The sequence below is a fragment of the Chiloscyllium punctatum genome, chromosome 36 (assembly GCF_047496795.1).
Source record: "Chiloscyllium punctatum isolate Juve2018m chromosome 36, sChiPun1.3, whole genome shotgun sequence".
NCBI lineage: Eukaryota > Metazoa > Chordata > Chondrichthyes > Orectolobiformes > Hemiscylliidae > Chiloscyllium > Chiloscyllium punctatum.
The window spans coordinates 28498752-28515645 of record NC_092774.1 but is presented as its reverse complement, the minus strand read 5'-3'; the positions used below and the strand labels follow the sequence as shown (position 1 = coordinate 28515645).

The 16894-nt window shown below is 45.6% G+C and overlaps 1 protein-coding gene across 6 annotated transcripts; it reads right to left on the bottom strand.

Annotated features, from left to right (window-relative positions):
• Positions 1-94: 94 nt before the first annotated feature.
• Positions 95-14028, bottom strand: LOC140460299 (uncharacterized). 6 transcript variants are annotated; one of them, XM_072554759.1, is made up of 3 exons: positions 13719-14028; positions 12132-12191; positions 95-2854 (listed from the first exon to the last, which is right to left on the bottom strand). In XM_072554759.1, the coding sequence occupies exon 3, from the start codon at positions 2467-2469 to the stop codon at positions 1462-1464; it is 1008 nt and encodes a 335-aa protein (XP_072410860.1). In that variant the 5' UTR covers positions 2470-2854; positions 12132-12191; positions 13719-14028; the 3' UTR covers positions 95-1461. The 6 variants fall into 6 exon arrangements, with proteins under 6 accessions (XP_072410860.1, XP_072410859.1, XP_072410862.1 ...); XM_072554758.1 differs by lacking the exon at positions 12132-12191; XM_072554761.1 differs by lacking the exons at positions 12132-12191; positions 13719-14028 and adding an exon at positions 6073-6192.
• Positions 14029-16894: the final 2866 nt, after the last annotated feature.

The following is a 16894-nucleotide window of genomic DNA, read 5'->3' as shown; positions in this document are numbered from 1 at the left end:
GAAACACCCAGAGGAGCGTGTCGCCTAATAATCTGTAAAATTAGCATGAAAAGTGGTGTAACCTGCTGTAGTGATAAGAATAAATCCCCAACACTTTAAAATCAACAATCAGCAATTTATTTATCCAACTATCACGGTGAACAAATGAACAAAACTATTAACAAACTGGATACAGGCCAGGAGCAGATGGGTGGCACTAGTTTAGTTGGGGATCATGGACTGGTTGGTCTGAAGGGTCTGTTTCCAGGCTGCATGACTCCATAGCACGGAATGAATGGGGATCCATCCCAAAGATGATAAAGGTTTCAAGCACCACCTTAGGCAAATGTGTGGACTCCCTCCAGATAACTGAGGGCAGTGGGGCACTGTGAGGGTCAGTAGATCAGTCAGCCAGCCAGTTCTCTCCAGGAGACTGGTCTCAAGAAAGGAAGTGGTTTCCTGTCCCATCAGCCAGATTATCCAGTTTGGATAATATTTGGTCCTCTTTCTCCAACAAAATATGTAGTCAGGGCAGTGTCTATAACAAATATGTTATTCAACTTGGAAGAGTGCTGAAGACATATACAAGGATGTTGCCAGGACTCAAGGGTCTGTGTAAAAGGGAGAGGTTGGACAAGCTAAGATATTTTTATTTAGAGCATTAGAGACTGAGAAAGGCCCTTAGAGAAATGAAGAGATCGTGAGAGGGTGAATGCACTCAGACTTTTACCCCAGGGTTGGGGATGTGAGGGCTAGAGGGCATCAGTTTAAGGTTAGAGGAAAAAGAATAAAAGGGAACGTGAGGGGCAACTTTATTTATGCAGACGGTGGTAGACATATGGAATAAGATGCCAGCGGAAGTGGTTGAGGTGGGTACATTAACAACATTTAAAAGGCATTGGACAAATACATGGATAGGAAAGGTATGGAAGGAAATGGGCCAAGTGCAGGGAATGGGCTTAGTGTTGATGGACAGTATCGCTTGAAGGAAATCTTTTTTTTAAGATTAGATTCCCTACAGTATGGAAACAGTTCCTTTGGCCCAACAAGTTCACACTGGCCCTCGCAGAGTAACCCAGCCAGACCCATTCCCTTATCCCTATTCCTCTACATTTACCCCAACTAATGCACCATACCTACACATCCCTGAACACTATGGGACAATTTAGATGGGCCAATCCAAACTAACCTGCACACCTTTAGATCGGGGAAGGAAACCGGAGCACTCAGAGGTAACCCATACAGATGTTGGGGGGGCATCGTGAAAGCTACACACAGATTGTCATCCCGAGGGTGGATTTGAACCCAGGTCAGCATCGTGAGGCAATGGTACTAACCACTGAGTCACCATGCCACCCCTGAGCCACATAGGTGGGCTTGCGGGGGGTGGGGGGGGGGGGGGGGTGGGAAGGAGGGGGGGATGGTGAGTCCAGCACAAAACAAAAAAACCCACTACACCCACTGTCAGAATGGGCAGGAGGTTCAGCCCTGTGGGTGACCCACTGCAGCGTCACTGGTGGAATCTGATTGTTGGATGCACTGGTGCCCCCGCTGGTGCCTCTGCAAGTTGCAGGACAATGTGAACCTCCGCCCACAGTCGGGGCAGGCAAACGGCTTCTCCCCGGTGTGGACCCATTGGTGGGCCAGCAGTTTGGAGGAGCGGGTGAACCCCTTCCCACACTCGGGGCAGCTGAATGGCCTTTCCCTGGTGTGGACCCGCCGGTGGGACAACAGGTCAGAGGAATTGCTGAAGGCCTTACCACACTCAGGGCAGGCGAATGGCCTCTCCCCTGTGTGGATTCGCCGGTGTCTCAGCAGGTCGGAGGAATTGCTGAAGGCCTTCCCGCACTCTGGGCAGCTGAAGGGCCTCTCCCCCGTGTGGACCCGCTGATGGGCCAGCAGGTTGGAGGATTTACTGAAGGCCTTCCCACACTCTGGGCAGCTGAAGGGCCTCTCCCCCGTGTGGACCTGCTGATGGGCCAGCAGGTTGGAGGAATTGCTGAAGGCCTTCCCACACTCTGGGCAGCTGAAGGGCCTCTCCCCCGTGTGGACCCGCCGGTGCCTCAGCAGGTTGGAGGAGTCGCTGAAGGCCTTCCCGCATTCGGGGCAGCTGAATGGCCTCTCCCCCGTGTGGACTCGCCGGTGCTTCAGCAGGTCGGAGGAATTGCTGAAGGCTTTCCCGCACTCGTGGCAACTGAAGAGCCTCTCCCCTGTGTGGAATTGCTGGTGGGTCTGGAGGTTGTCCACCCAAGTGAACCCTTTCCCGCATACGGAGCAGTAAGACGTCCTCTCACCAGTGTGTATATGCTGGTGGGCCAGCAGGACACAAGAGCAGGTAAAGCCCTTTGCCCGCTCGGGGCTGGAGAACGGCCTCTTCCCAGTGTGATTGCACTGATGAGCCGCCAGGACAGATGGGACACGGAAGCCCTTCCCACAATCGCCACACTTCCATGGTTTCTCAACAGGTTGTGTTTCCTCGGGTTTCTCCATGGCCGAAGCTTCACCTGCACACACACGTGTACAACCCCGCCATGAATTCTTCTTTCCAGGCAGCAGAGTTGTTTCAGGCTCCACACCCAGTGCGCTGCAACAGTAGGGTCTTTCAACCAGTGCCCCCGTACTCAAACAGGAACCAAAAAGAAAGCTTTGCTCCTTCTCACAGAATCATAGTTGAAAATTGTTGCGGTCCTGATGGATTGAGTAACTGTCAGACACTGACGTGAAAGTGAGGACTGGAGACGCTGGAGAGTCAGAGTCAAAAACTGCGTCGCTGGAAAAGTGCAGCACGGCAAGCAGCATCAGAGAAGCAGGAGAATCAACATTTTGGCCATGAGCCCTTTATCTGTTGACTTTGAAACTTCTGTCTTCAGATAGTCTGTAAGAAAAGATTACAAAAGTCATCACTGCCAGTCCGGTTAAGAATGAGATATCAAGGCATTGACACTGACACCAGAGAGAAACTGTACATCTAGATGTGGCAAATGTTAGTGGCAAGCCAGAGTGATAGAGATATTAGGCACAGAAACAGACCCTTCAGTCTAATTCATCCATGCCAACTAGATAACCTAACCTCATCTCGGCCGATTTGCCAGCATTTGGCCCACATCGTCTAAACCCTTCCTAATCGTATACCCATCCAGATGCCTTTTAATGTCATAATTGTACCAGCACCCACCACTTCCTCTGACAGCTCTTTCCTTAAACACGCCACTTTCTGCATGAAAGACTTATCCCTTAGGTTCCTTTGTTAAGTTCTTTTGCTTGAGCTTCTTACACTGCAATACACCAACTTCTGTGAACAACCAAACTTTATTAAGTACAGTACAAGCTGTGGAGAAACTCTTAACACTCTTCGCAATGGTACACAACAGTACCAAAAAACAAACCCCTTAAACAAAGTAAAACTGAAACAGAGGCTTACAGTTGAAGTTAGAAGGCCAGAAGGAGACAGTGTTAGCAGCCTTTCTCCACATAGACCACTGCTTAACTCACCCAAACGAGACTCCAGCTTTCAGGACTGACCACTCCCCTTTCATTGTACAGGTCACTTCTAAAACAAAAACTTGGGCCTCAAGTCTCATCTGTTCACATATAACCAAAAATGCCTCCCAATACCGTTTTTCATCTCTGTACTAAACCAGTCGCTTCGGAGCCCGGATCGTTTTAATCACCCCTCTGATAATAAAAACTAAGGACACAGCATCCTTGAGAAGGACCAGCTTTTAGTAAAAGGACCAGCTTTGTGACAGAGGGATATAGGCCAAACACTGGCAGGTGGGATTAGATTAGTTTGAGAACACAGCATGGAGTAGTTGGACTGAAGGGACTGTTTCTGTGCTGTTTGACTCGGTAACTGTTCTGCAATGGTCTGAAAACCATTTTCTTGCCTTCCCCCATAAACAACCACTTCTTTGTTGATCCAAAATCAGATGAACTCAGCCTTGAATATATTCAATGATCCCATAACTGCAGGAAGACATCCCCACTTCTGGACTCAATTCCTCTTGCTAACATAACACCTGCTTTGCTCATTGCTTGCTGCTCCTACCTATCTGACAACTGGCATTGACTGGTATGGAAGGACACTGAGGCCCCTTTATACACATTTATGATGAAGGGCTCGTGCCTGTAACGCGGACTCTCCGGCTCCTCGGATGCTACCTCATCTGCTGTGCGTTTCGAGCACCACACTTTTTGACTCTGATCTCCAACATTTGCAGTCCTCATTTTCTCCACATCCCAATATATCACCATTTAAACAATGCATCTCCTTTCTGCTGTTTACCCCCCAACAGGAAATGCTATCACTTCACATCGTGGTACTGCATTTTCCATGAGTTTGCCAACTGAGACACAGACTTGGCCCAACTTTTCCAGAATCTGTCCCCTCCATAAATTGAGATTGAGTGAGAGAGAGAGAGAGACACACACACAATAGGGGTGTCTCTGATTAGCAGGAGGACCACGCTCCTTCCGGTCCTCCAGGGCTTTCTATTGGCCCAACGCGCAGGTTTTGCTGACACCGGCGAACATGCGCAGTGTGTGTTGTCACCGAGGAGCATGCGCAAGATGCTGTGTGAAGTTGCTGGTGTTACTGACAGGATTTGTGCCCAAATGACAATCGGAGATAAGAAAGGCTGGAGTCACATTTTATATTTATCCTGCGGCTCGACATTTTATTTCTTTTGCATTTTATTTGACTACTCATCTTTTCCTCAGGATAGAGGACTCCCAAACTGGAGGGCATAGGTTGAAGGTGAGAGGGGAAAGATTTAAAAGGGACCTAAGGAGTAGAAAAAAAGTGTGAAAGTTAATTCCCCTCAAGAAGTGCCCTCTCCAAACCTGCACATCTTTGGATTGTGGGAAGAAACCGGAGCACCCAAAGGAATCCCACACAGAGAAGGTGCAAACTCCATTCACGCAGTTGCCAGAGACTGAGATCAAACCCTGGTCCCTAGCGCTATAAGGCAGCAGTGCCAGCCACTGAGTCTGTTCAGAAAAAGCAGCAATTGATTTATATTAGGGTGAGAGGGGAAAGGATTAAAAGGGACCTAAAGGGCAACTATTTCACGCAGCGGGTGGTGCGTGGATTGAATGAGCTCCCAGCAGAAGTGGTGGAGGCTGGTACAATTACAATATTCAAAAGGCATCTGGATGGGTATATTAGATTACTTACAGCGTGGAAACAGGCCCTTCGGCCCAACAAGTCCACACCGACCCATTCCCCTACACCTAACACTACGGGCAATTTAGCATGGCCAATTCACCTGACCTTCATATTTTTGGACTGTGGGAGGAAACCGGAGCACCCGGAGGAAACCCACGCAGACACAGGGAGAATGTGCAAACTCCACAGAGTCAGTTGCCTTAGGCAGGAATTGAACCCGGGTCTCTGGCACTGTGAGACAACAGTGCTAACGACTATGCCACTGTGCCATCCACGGCAGGAAGGTTTGGACAGGAAGGTTTGGAGGGATATTGGCCAAGAGCTGGCAAATGGGCCTAGATTAATTTAGGATATCCGATTGGCATGGAACAAACAGTTTGTTTCCATGCTCCACTACTCTATGACTCTATTTCTACATAGTCAGAAATGTTATGACATGGACTGCACCCCCCACTAATTTAAACCCATAAAAGATTTACCCCATGTGGTATTGTGAAAATTCAAGAGGTAAGGAACTGTTTCTAAAAGTCACTATTTAAAGTTTTATTTAATGATCTAGCACACTAACTTGCAAGTGTTTAAATCTGCTGGGATTTTTAATACCCCCAAATCTATTCAAATCTGTCTAAACCAGTTCAAATCTCTGACGAAAGCCCCCAAATTTTACAACACTGGGTGCAACCTCCCCCACCTAATTTAAACCAGTAACATAGAGAAGGTTTAATCCATGCAGTAATCTGTGAAAATTCAAGAACCAAGAAACTATTCCCAAAGGTCAGTATTTAAAGTAAAAATTAACAACTTTATTTATTAAAGTCTAACGGAGAATAATTAATTAACAACTATTTACAACTCCTTTCTCTAACCTATCTTCTAACTTCCCCTGTATGATACCAGTCCAATAAAAACCCCTGATTAAGATTTACCGAAAGATTCAAACTTCAAAACCAGCCAGCTGTTAAATCTTCTCTTTGTATCTTCCTCTGTAGATTTGCTCTCCAGGTCGGTGTCGATGTTTTTTCTCTGTGCAGACTCCTTGTCTGGACAGGTACCTCTCAAAGAGTTCTCACTAGCAGCCTACATTTGTTGGTCTTTTGGCAGTTCTCCTGTAACTGTTCAACTGTATTTTTTGATTTTGTACTCCAAAGCATCAAATCATTTCATTGGTGTTAATATTAGATTAGATTAAATTCCCTACAGTGTGGCACCAGGCCCTTCGGCCCAAGCAGTCCACACCGACCCTCCGAAGAGTAACCCACCCAGACCCATTTCCCTCTGACGAATGCACCGCACACTACGTGCAATATAGCATAGCCACTTCACTTGACCTGCACATCTTTGAACTGTGGGAGGAAATTGGAGCACCCAGAGGAAACCCATGCAGACACGGGGAGAATGTGCAAACTCCACACAGACAGTCACCCAAGGCTGGAATCGACCCTGGTGGTGTGAGGCAACAGTGCTAACCAATATTCTCAAAATACTAAATTCAAACTTGATTGGAATTCAGTATTTTAGGGCAAGATCTAAATCGATTGGCCAAAATTGAGTATGTTTTTGTCTCCAGGCAACCCAGCTACCTAGCTGTTCCACCAAATGTTAAATTATTACCTTGTTCAGAACGCTTGGTGCTATGTCAGGTGGTTCTGCTCACTTTTCAACTCTCTTGCACGTAGAATACACCAATACACCTTCTAACAGAACCAATTATTCAAGACTAGGAATCGGCCATTCACCCCTAACAGGCGAAAGTGAGTACTGCACATGCTGAAGATTAGAGTCAAGAATGTGGTGCTGGAAAAGCACAGCAGGTCAGGCAACATCCAAGGAGCAGGAAAATTGACATTTCGGGCAAATTGACATTTCGGGCAAAAGCTCATTTACCCCGAACAGCCTGTCCTCAACTGCACATAGTTCAAAGCAAGTTTGAGAAAGATGGCTGCAGCTTTGTCTTAATATACAATTGAACATGCGTTCAAACTTTAATGCTGTTTCTGAATATATTATTTTAGCTATTCTCAATTTGAAAGATCAGCCATTTCTCGTGCACCCCCATCTCCCAGGCAGTGTCATCACCAACCATTCTCTCTCTCTCTTCTGAGATGAGCTTGATACAGCGATCAAAGAGAGCTCGAGGCATGAGAAAGTTTAGTGGGAGTTGGAAGAGATACAGAACGGACAGGGTGACAGAGTGTGGGGGCCATTGAGAGACTGGGGGGAACAGAGGGTGGTGGGGGCGGAAAGGAAAGACTCTGGGGTCAAAGGGTGGAGGAGGAGAATGAGGGGGAGAGAGAGAAAATGGGGGGCAGAGAGTTGCGGGGCGAGAGAGAATGGATGGGGGCAGTGGGTGGGGAGAGAGACAGCACAATTCCCACCTTCCCCAGGACTGGGGCAGTGTCCCATGAACTGGAACCTACTCCTCCCACAGCAGTCATTTCTCAATCCACATATGGCTAAAGCAGGAGAATTATATAATCCCTGCAGGCCATTTCAACTATCAAATTCACACCGACCTTCCACACAGCATCCCACCCAGACTCATCAACTTACCCTACAGCCCTGCAGTTCCCCATGGCTAACCCACTCTAACCTGCACATCCCTGGACACTTTAGCACAGCCGATCCATCCGAAACCGCAGATCCTTGGACTGAGAGAGGAAACCAAAGCATCCAGAGGTAACCCACGCTGACAGAAGGGGGAGAACATACCAAAGCTCACATAGACAGTCACGAGAAGGTGGAATCAAATCACTTCTAACAATTCTCCCACACCTGCAAAACCCTGAGCACTATGGGTAATTTAGCAGGGCCAATCCACCCTAACCTGGGCAAAGATAAAAATCACATGACGCCAATCCAACAGGTTTATTTGGAAGCACTAGCTTTCGGAGCACTGCTCCTTCATCAGGTGGTTGTGGAGTATAAGATCATAAGACACTGAGTTTACAGCAAAACATTACAGAGTCATGCCACTGAAATGATACATTGAAGAAACCTGGATTGTAAAGTCTTTCATCTTTTAGAATGAATTGCTGGTGTCATTAATATGTAAATCCCAGAACTTCTTATAAGACACCTACTCGAGATAACTTAAGGCTTTATAAGAAAAGATGACAACTCAGCTCAGACAATGCATGCAAGGTGTGAGGCCAGAGTCTGTCTGTATCCCAGTTTTTGAGTCAGACTGGTTCTATATCCAAAGTGGAATTTATAAAATATTCTATGTATTGTCTGCCTGCAGATTGTGCATTTTTTGAGCAAAATGGAATGTATCTGCAAATACAAATTCACCCCATAGACCTTGGTGTGTGTGAACACACACACACACACACACGAGAGAGAAAAAGTCTAGTTCCATACTGTATATCTCTATGTCTATTGCATAACAGATGCTTTATTTCTGTTGATGTAAATATTGTTATAAATCATAGCTGGGTACTAATACTTAGATGTAAGGGAGAGACAATTCTTCAATTAGGGCACTATAAGATTTTTGGCAGACCCCTATTTCTAGTTTACTTGCCAATGAACAGACACAAGCACCTATTTAATTCTAACTTTTCATCTTTTTTGTTATATTTTCTGGTATGATACTCTGTGTCTGGATGGTTGACAGGCTGGGAGATTGTGGGTTGGACTTTGACTGAATGATTTATTGTTCCGGAAGGTGTCAAAGGAGGTTAAAGCTTCAGCAGAAATGAAGCAGAGCTGAGAACGGACAACAACTGTGTGGAAACAGGGAGATCAATAGAGGACAAAGAAACCAGGACCTGAAATCCGAGCTGACACCAGACGACCCTGTGATCAGTGCTTTGATTAGCAGTGTCAACCCTCTACCTTTACCTAGCTTCCCATTCGACTTGAATGCCACAAATCCCCTCAATATTTAGGATCCAATCCTTGTCATCCTGAAGTCATGTCTCTGTAAGGAGTCCCAGATCAAAATCATTCTCTTCAATGTGTGCAGTCAATTCATTCACTTTTGTTACGTTGCAGCACTGTTACGACACGGGGTAACCCCCTCTGCTAAATTAGACCATCAACACAGAAATTATTCACCCCATGCAGTAATATAAATATTTAAAGTAAAAATTAACAACTTTACTCTTTATGTCCAACACAGAGTGTTAAAACTCACAAAAATGCCTGGTTTTATACTCCAAAACATCGGATCATTTTATTGGTGTTAATATTATCAAAATACTTAATTCAAACTTGATTGGACTTTGGTATTTTGGTGCAAAATTTAAACTGATTGGCCAAATTTGAATTAGTTTGTGCCTCATGGCAACCCAGTTGCTCTATTTGTGTTGACCAAATAATACAATCTCATCTTGTTTAGAACACTTTGTTCTGCTCGCTTTTTTAACTCTCTTAAAGGTACAGTACCTCTACCCCTTCATAACAAGCACACATTCAGATACTGACCTTTTAGTTTTATTGTTTGTAATCTTTTGAATCCAGTTTTAATTGCTGGTACGTTTATTCTCGTTGTTCCTTTCTATTGTTCTCTGACGTCCATTTTCCACATCACTACATTGCTCACCTGCCTTGATTTGGATTGGCCATACTAAATTGCCCATAGTGGCCAGGGATGTACAGGTTAGGTGGGTTAGCCAATGGGAAATGCAGGGTTATAGTTTTGTAGTAATAGAAGCAGGAGTAGGCCATTTGATCTATCCATCATCTCAGCTCTTCTTACTTGCATTATCCCGAACCCCTGATTCCCTAAGGGGTGAGGGTGGGAGGGGTGTATGAGCAGGATGCTCTTCGGAGGGGTCAGAATGGACTTGATGGGCTGAATAGCCTGCTTCCACACTGTAGGGCTTCTATGATTTACCGCAGTTCACAGCTCAGATCACAGCTCCTGGAATCTCCCACCTTCTGCAAATCGAAAGACAAATCCCACCCTGCCCTCTCATTTGTATGTTATCTAAATACTTAATCGTTTCTAGTGAACACAGCCCACACCTCCCTCTGCTGCCAGTCACCTTTACAATGCTGATGAAACAATGCCGATGAAACAATGCCATTCCTGCAGTACTGAAAACCGTAAGGCTTCTAACAATACCAGGTACACACAGCTCCTTCTGATGGACAGCATTGGAAATACAATGTTGGAGGCTGGCCGAAATGAGCAGTTTAACTCAAAAATCCACCTCACCCTTCACTGGGCACCCCAATCAGCACACTGTCCTTCCTGCTGGGAAGCCTTAAAGCACTTCACCCCCACAGTGCAATGAATTCCCACTTTCCACCAAAATCCTAGATGTACTCACATACTCAGTTGCTGTCTCACAAATGAAATACTTCATTGTCGCTTCTTCTGCTTCCAGTAAAGGCAAAACATCTTTGAAAGCTGCTCCGAAAGTCCAGTCTTCACAACACTTCTGCTTTCATGCAAGATGATTAAAGTCATACAGTACAGAAACACAGCCTTCGGTCCAACTCATCCATGCCGACCAGATATCCTAAACTCATCTAATCCCATTTGCCAGCATTTGGCCTGTATCCCTCTAAATCCTTCTTATTCATTTACCCATCCAGATGCCTTTTAAATGTTGTAATTGTAGCAGCCTCCACCACATCCTCTGGCAGCTCATTCCAAACATGCACAACCCTCTGTGTGAAAAAGTTGCCCCTCAGGTCCATTTTAAATCTTTCCCCTTTCACGGTGAAACCTATGCCCTCTAGGTTTGGAGTCGCCTACCATGGGGAAAAGATTTTGGCTATCCAACCTATCTATACCCCTTATAAACTTTTGTAAGGTCACCCATCAGCCTCCGATGCTCCAGGGAAATTATCCCTGGCGTATTCAGCATTTTCCTATCGCTCAAACCCTCCAACTCTGCCTATATCTTTGTAAATCTTTTCTGAACCCTTTTAAGTTTCACAACATTCTTCCAGAGGAGGGCAACTGGAATTGCACACAGTTTTCCAAAAGTGGCCTAACATGACCTCCCAACCCCTGTACTCAATGCTCTGACCAATAAAGGAAAGTGTACCAAATGCGTTTTTCACAATCCTGTCTCTCTGCAATTCCACTTTCAAGGAATCATGAATCTGCAAGGACACTTTGTTTAGCAACACTTCCCATTAACTATGTAAGTCGTGCCCTGATTTGCCTTACAAAATGTAACACCTCACATTTATCTAAATTAACTCATTTTGCCATTCCTGGGCCCATCAGCCCATCCGATCAATTCTAATTTATATTGAACTTCGTTTCCTCTCTCATCCCCCAAAAGCTGATAATCTCCATCCCACACACACTTCCTCCATTCTGACTTTGCTGAACCTAATTCCTGCTGTAACTCATCCTGAAGGGTGTGGTTCATGCTGATGAACAGGCCCACACTCGGGGAGGGGTGAGATCTAATTCAAACAGACAGAATTCTGAATGGCCTGGACAGAGTGTACATGGGGAAGATGTTCCTATTGGTCGGAGAGTCTAGGACCTGAGGGCACAGCATCAGAGTAAAAGGAATATCTTTTAGAACAAAGATAAGGTGAAACATTTTCAGCCGGTGAGTGGTGAATATGTGGAATTCATTGCTACAGAAGGCTGTGGAGGCCAGGTCACTGAGTAGATTTAAGATGGAAATAGATAGGTTCTTGAGTATCAAGGGGATCGAGGGTTACAGGGAGAAAGTGGGAGAATGGGATTGAGAAACTTATCGGCCAGAACTTAATAGTGGAGCAGCCCTGATGTGCTGAGAGGCCTAATTTCTGCTCCTGTGTTTTATGGTCTCTTGCTGTCCTGGACTAGGAGTGTGCAAATTGGGAGCAGGAATAGGCCATTGAGGCTGTCGAGCTTGCACCAGCATTGAACAGATCATAAGTAGATCTGAGTATACCGACGTAAAAGGTAAAAACAAGGACTGCAGATGCTGGAAACCAGAGTCTAGATTAGAGTGGTGCTGGAAAAGCACAGCAGGTCAGGCAGCTCCTCGGATGCTGCCTGACCTGCCATGAATATACTTACATTCATGTTAATAGGCTGGAAATTCTGGAAAAATCCTTTCTCTAGGCTGGGGGTTCAAGACTACGGAGCAAATTTTGAAAGAGAGAGAGGAGAAAGATTTTGAAAAGACATGACGGTCGCCATTTCCTCCCCCCCCACCCCCCCACCCACCCCCCACCCCACCGAGAGTGGTTTGCGTGTGGAATGAATTTCCTGACAAAGGGGTGGATGCAGATACAGTTAGAACATTTAAAAGACATTTAGATGAGTATATGAATGATGAAGTTTAATTTAAATAAGTGTGAAGTGCTGGATTTTGGAAAAGCAAATCAAAGCATGATGTATACACTTTATGGTAAGGTCCTGGGGAGTGTTGCTGAACAAAGAGACCTTGGATTGCAGGTTCATCGTTCCTTGAAGGTAGAATCCCAGGTAGATTGGATAGTGAAGGCAGCATTTGGTATGCTTTCCTTTATTGGTTACAGCACTGAGTAAAAGAGTTGGGAGGTAGGTGATGTTGCAGCTCTACAGGACATTGGTGAGGCCACATTTGGAATATTGCATGCAACTCTGGTCTCCTGCCCATCAGAAGGATGGTGTGAAACTTGAAAGGGTTCAGAAAAGATTTACCAGCATGTTGCCAGATTTGAAAAAAATTAGCTCTCGGGAAAGGCTGAAAAGGCTGGGGCTGTTTTCCCTGGAGCGTCGGAGGCTGAGGGATGACCTTAGAGGTTTATAAAATCATGAGAGGCATGGATAGGGTAAATAGACAAAGTCTTCTCCTGGGGTGGGGGAGTGCAGAACTAAAGGTTTTGGGCGAACTGGGAGAGACATAAGAGATCTAAGGGGAGCCTTTTCACACAGAGTAGTGCATATATGAAATGACCAGCCAGAGGAAGTGGTGGAGACTGGTATAATTACAGAATTTAAAAGGCATTTGGATTGGTCTATAATAGAAGGGGTTCGAGGGATATGGGCCCAGGGCTGGCAAATACACTAAATTAGGATAACTGGTAGGCATGGACAAATTGGACCGAAGGGTCTGTTTCTGTGCTGTACATCTCTAGGACTCCAATATAAAAGGTTCAGAGGAATATAGGTTAAACACAGGCAGGTGGGTCCAGTTTAGTTTGAGAACATAGTCAGCATAGACTAGTTGGACTGAAGTGTCTGTTTCTATAACTGATCTGTATTGGTCTTGCCTTCCCATAACCATCACTTCTTTGTTGTTCAAAAATTAGATGAACTCAACCTTGGATATATTCAATTACGCCCAAACTGCAGGAAGGCGTCCCCACTTCTGAACTCAATTACTTTTGCTAATATACCACTTGCTTTACTCACGACTTGCTGCACCTGTCTGACAATTTGCACTGACTGGATTAGAAGGACGCAGAGGCCCCTTTGTTCATCCACACATCATTACTAATGAAAGGCTCGAGCCTGAAATGTCAATTCTCCTGGATTTGCCATTGAAAAAAGACCTGGACTAACTTTCCAAGAGTCTGTCCTCTCCCTGAATTCACTCCGTTTCCCTTCAGTTCCTGCAAGTCAACAGCTCAACCCCAGAATGGAAAAGGCGTTGAGAAAAGAGTGTGTTGTACTCACAGATGTTGGACAGAGGAAGGAAGTTGCAGTCTGGGGTAAAGCTCAATCTTCATTCAGAGAGAGACAAGCAGCAGCAGCAATTTCAGAAGTTCATGGTCCTACTTCCGCATCCTGACGATGGGTTTGCTGTGATTGGCAGGAGGACCAGTCTCCATCCGGTCCTCCAGAGCTTCTCATTGGTCCATCAAAACAAGGTCACGGAGTGTTTCCGCTTGTTGCGTGAGCATGCGTAATGTTTTGCTGACACCGTAGCACATGCGCACTGCGTTGCTGACACCGAGAAGCATGCGCAGTATAGAAATGTTGGCATTACTGACAGATTTTCAAAGTTAAAAATCACACAATGCCACGTTGTTGCCCAACAGGTTTATTTGGAATCACTAGTTTTCGAAGCGCTGCTCCTTCATCGGTTGGTTGTGGAGCAGAATCATAACACACAGACTTTATAGCAACAGGATTGCAGTGTCATGGAATGGAATATCAAACAACTTTAGCTGACCTCTACCATCTTTTAGAACGACCATGTTAGTTTTGATTCCTTCACATGTAAATCCCAGAACTTTTCAAAAGTTACGTTCTCAAAATAGCTTTTAACAATAGGTGTCATCTCAATCAGATAATGCATTGAAGGTGTTAAGTTCAAGTCTGTCTGTGTCCCAATGTTAGGTCAGACGGATTCTATTTCTATCGTGGTATTACAGAATCTTACGTGTCTGAGTTTTTGAGCAAAATAAAATGCGATTCTGCAAGTACAAATTCAACCCACAAACCTTTATGTGTGTGAGTGTGTGCAGGAGAAACCGAGTGATCATGTGTGTGTGAGAGAGTGTAATGAGGTATAAGTCTGAGAGAGGGTGTGTGTGTGAGAGAGAGCATTTGAGAGAGCGCATGTGTATGAGAGAGAGTCTGTGTGAGTGTGTTGGTTTGGAGGAGCACGTATTTGTGTGAATGCATGCTTGTGTGTGTGTGTGAGAGAGAGAGAGACAGAGACAGAGACAGACAGACAGACAGACAGAGAATGTATAGCATAGTGGGGTCACCTGTAGTGTGACATGAACACAAGGTCCTGGTTGAGGCCATCTCCATGGGTATTGAACTTGGCTATCAGCCTCTGCCCAGCCACTTTCCGTTGTTGCCTATCCTGAAGTCTACCTTGAAGGATGGTCATCCGAAGGTCCAAGGCTGAATGTCCCGGACCGCAGTAGTGTTCCCCGACTAGGAGGGAACACTCCTGGCTGGTGATTGTTGTGCAGTGTCCATTCATCTGTTGCTGTAGCCTCTGCTTGGTCTCGCCAATATACCAAGACTCAGGGCATCATTGCCTGCAGCGTATGAGATAAACAATGTTGGCTGAGTCACATGAGTACCTGCTGCACTCACGGTGGGTGGTGTCCCCACGTGTAATGGTGGTAATCATGTCAACATTCTGATACGTCTTTCATCATCTGCCGTGACAGAGCTGTATCGTGTTGTCCTGAAGGCCAGGCAGTTTTCTGAGAACAATTATCTGTTTAAAGTTTGGCGGTTGTTTGAAGGCGAGATGTGGAGGCGTGGGGAAGATCTTGGCGAGGTGCTCATCCTCATCAATAATGTGTTGCAGGCTGTGAAGAACATGGCGTAGTGTTTCGGCTCCTGAGAAGTACTGGGCAACAAATGGTACCATTTTGGTTGCAGCTCGTGTCTGTCTCCTAAAGGAAGTCATTACAGTTTCTTGCTGTGACACATTGGAACTGGCAGTTGATGAGTTGAACAGTGTATCCCGTTCTTATGAGAGCATGCTTGTGTACTTCCAAGTGTCTGTCATGTTCCTCCTCACCTGAACAGATCCTGTGTATGTGAAGGCCTTGTCCAGAGGGGGTGGCTGTTTTAATATGTTTCACTAGAGAAGTGTAGCACTGTCAGGTTATCCGTGGGTTTGCGGTACAGAGAAGTGCTGAGATATCCATCCTTGATAGAGCTGCATGTGTTCAAAAATGGGACAGATACTAAAGAGTGTTGCGAGTGTGATGGTGGGATGAAACTTGTTAATATCACAGTATCGTTGTTTCAGTGACTCCTCACCATGGGTCCAGAGGATGAAATGTCATCAATATATCTGGTGTATAGTGTTGGTTGGAGGTCCTGTGCAGAAAAGAAGCCTTGTTCGAACCTCTGCCCTGAGTCTTGGCATACGGGGGTGAAAATGTGGTCCCAATGGCTGTTCTATGTGTCTGGATGAAGAACTGGTTGCCAAAGGTGAAAATGTTGTGGTTGAAAATGAAGCGGCTGAGTTGGAGGACAGTGCTCAGAGATTGGCAGTTGTTGGTATTGAGTACTGAGGCTGTTACCGTGATGCCATCATCATGAGGAATGCTGGTGTAGAGTACTGACACATCCACGGATTCAACTAGTCCGTGGATGTTGAGCTTCTGGAAGGATTGGATCAGAAGTCTTGATGAATGCTGTCAGTTCACGGTTGTGCTCTTTGGTCAGATCAGCTGGTAGTTGCCTATCGTGTTCCTGGTCAGTTGTTTGTACACTTCCTTGCAGAAGTCCATTTATTCCGAATTACTCAAAAACTGCATAAATCCATGTAAGATTCTGTAGCTCCCACTTTAGAAATAGAATCAGTCTGACCTAACATTGGGACACAGACAGACTTTAATGTCTCACCTTCAATCCATTATCTGAGCTGAGATGACACCTATTGTTAAAAGCTATCTTGAGAATGAAAGTTTAAAAATGTGCTGGGATTTACAAATGAAGGAACCGAAACTAACATGGTCATCCAAGATGCAAGCTCACCTGCACACTTTAGCACAGCTGATCCACCCTAAAGTGCAGATCTTTGGACTGTGGGAGGAAGCCAGAATACCCAGAGATAACCAACACAGACACAAGGGGGAGAAAATGTTAAACTTCACACAGACAATCACCCAAGGGTGGAATCAAACCCAGGTTCCTGGTGTTATTAAGCAGCATTGCTAACCACTGAGCCACCATCCCACCAGTGCTTTGAGGTTCTGCTTTGTCTTTGCAGCTTTGAACTTCTCATGCGCCCTCAGCAGAGGCTGTGTCCTGCTGACATTGTTGGACCACACCCATTGCACTTCCCTTTCCCACTTCTCCAGCCGAGAGCACAGCGGTTCTTGAATCCTGCCATCAGATTCTGATGCCATCTCTGCAGTTGGCAGCAG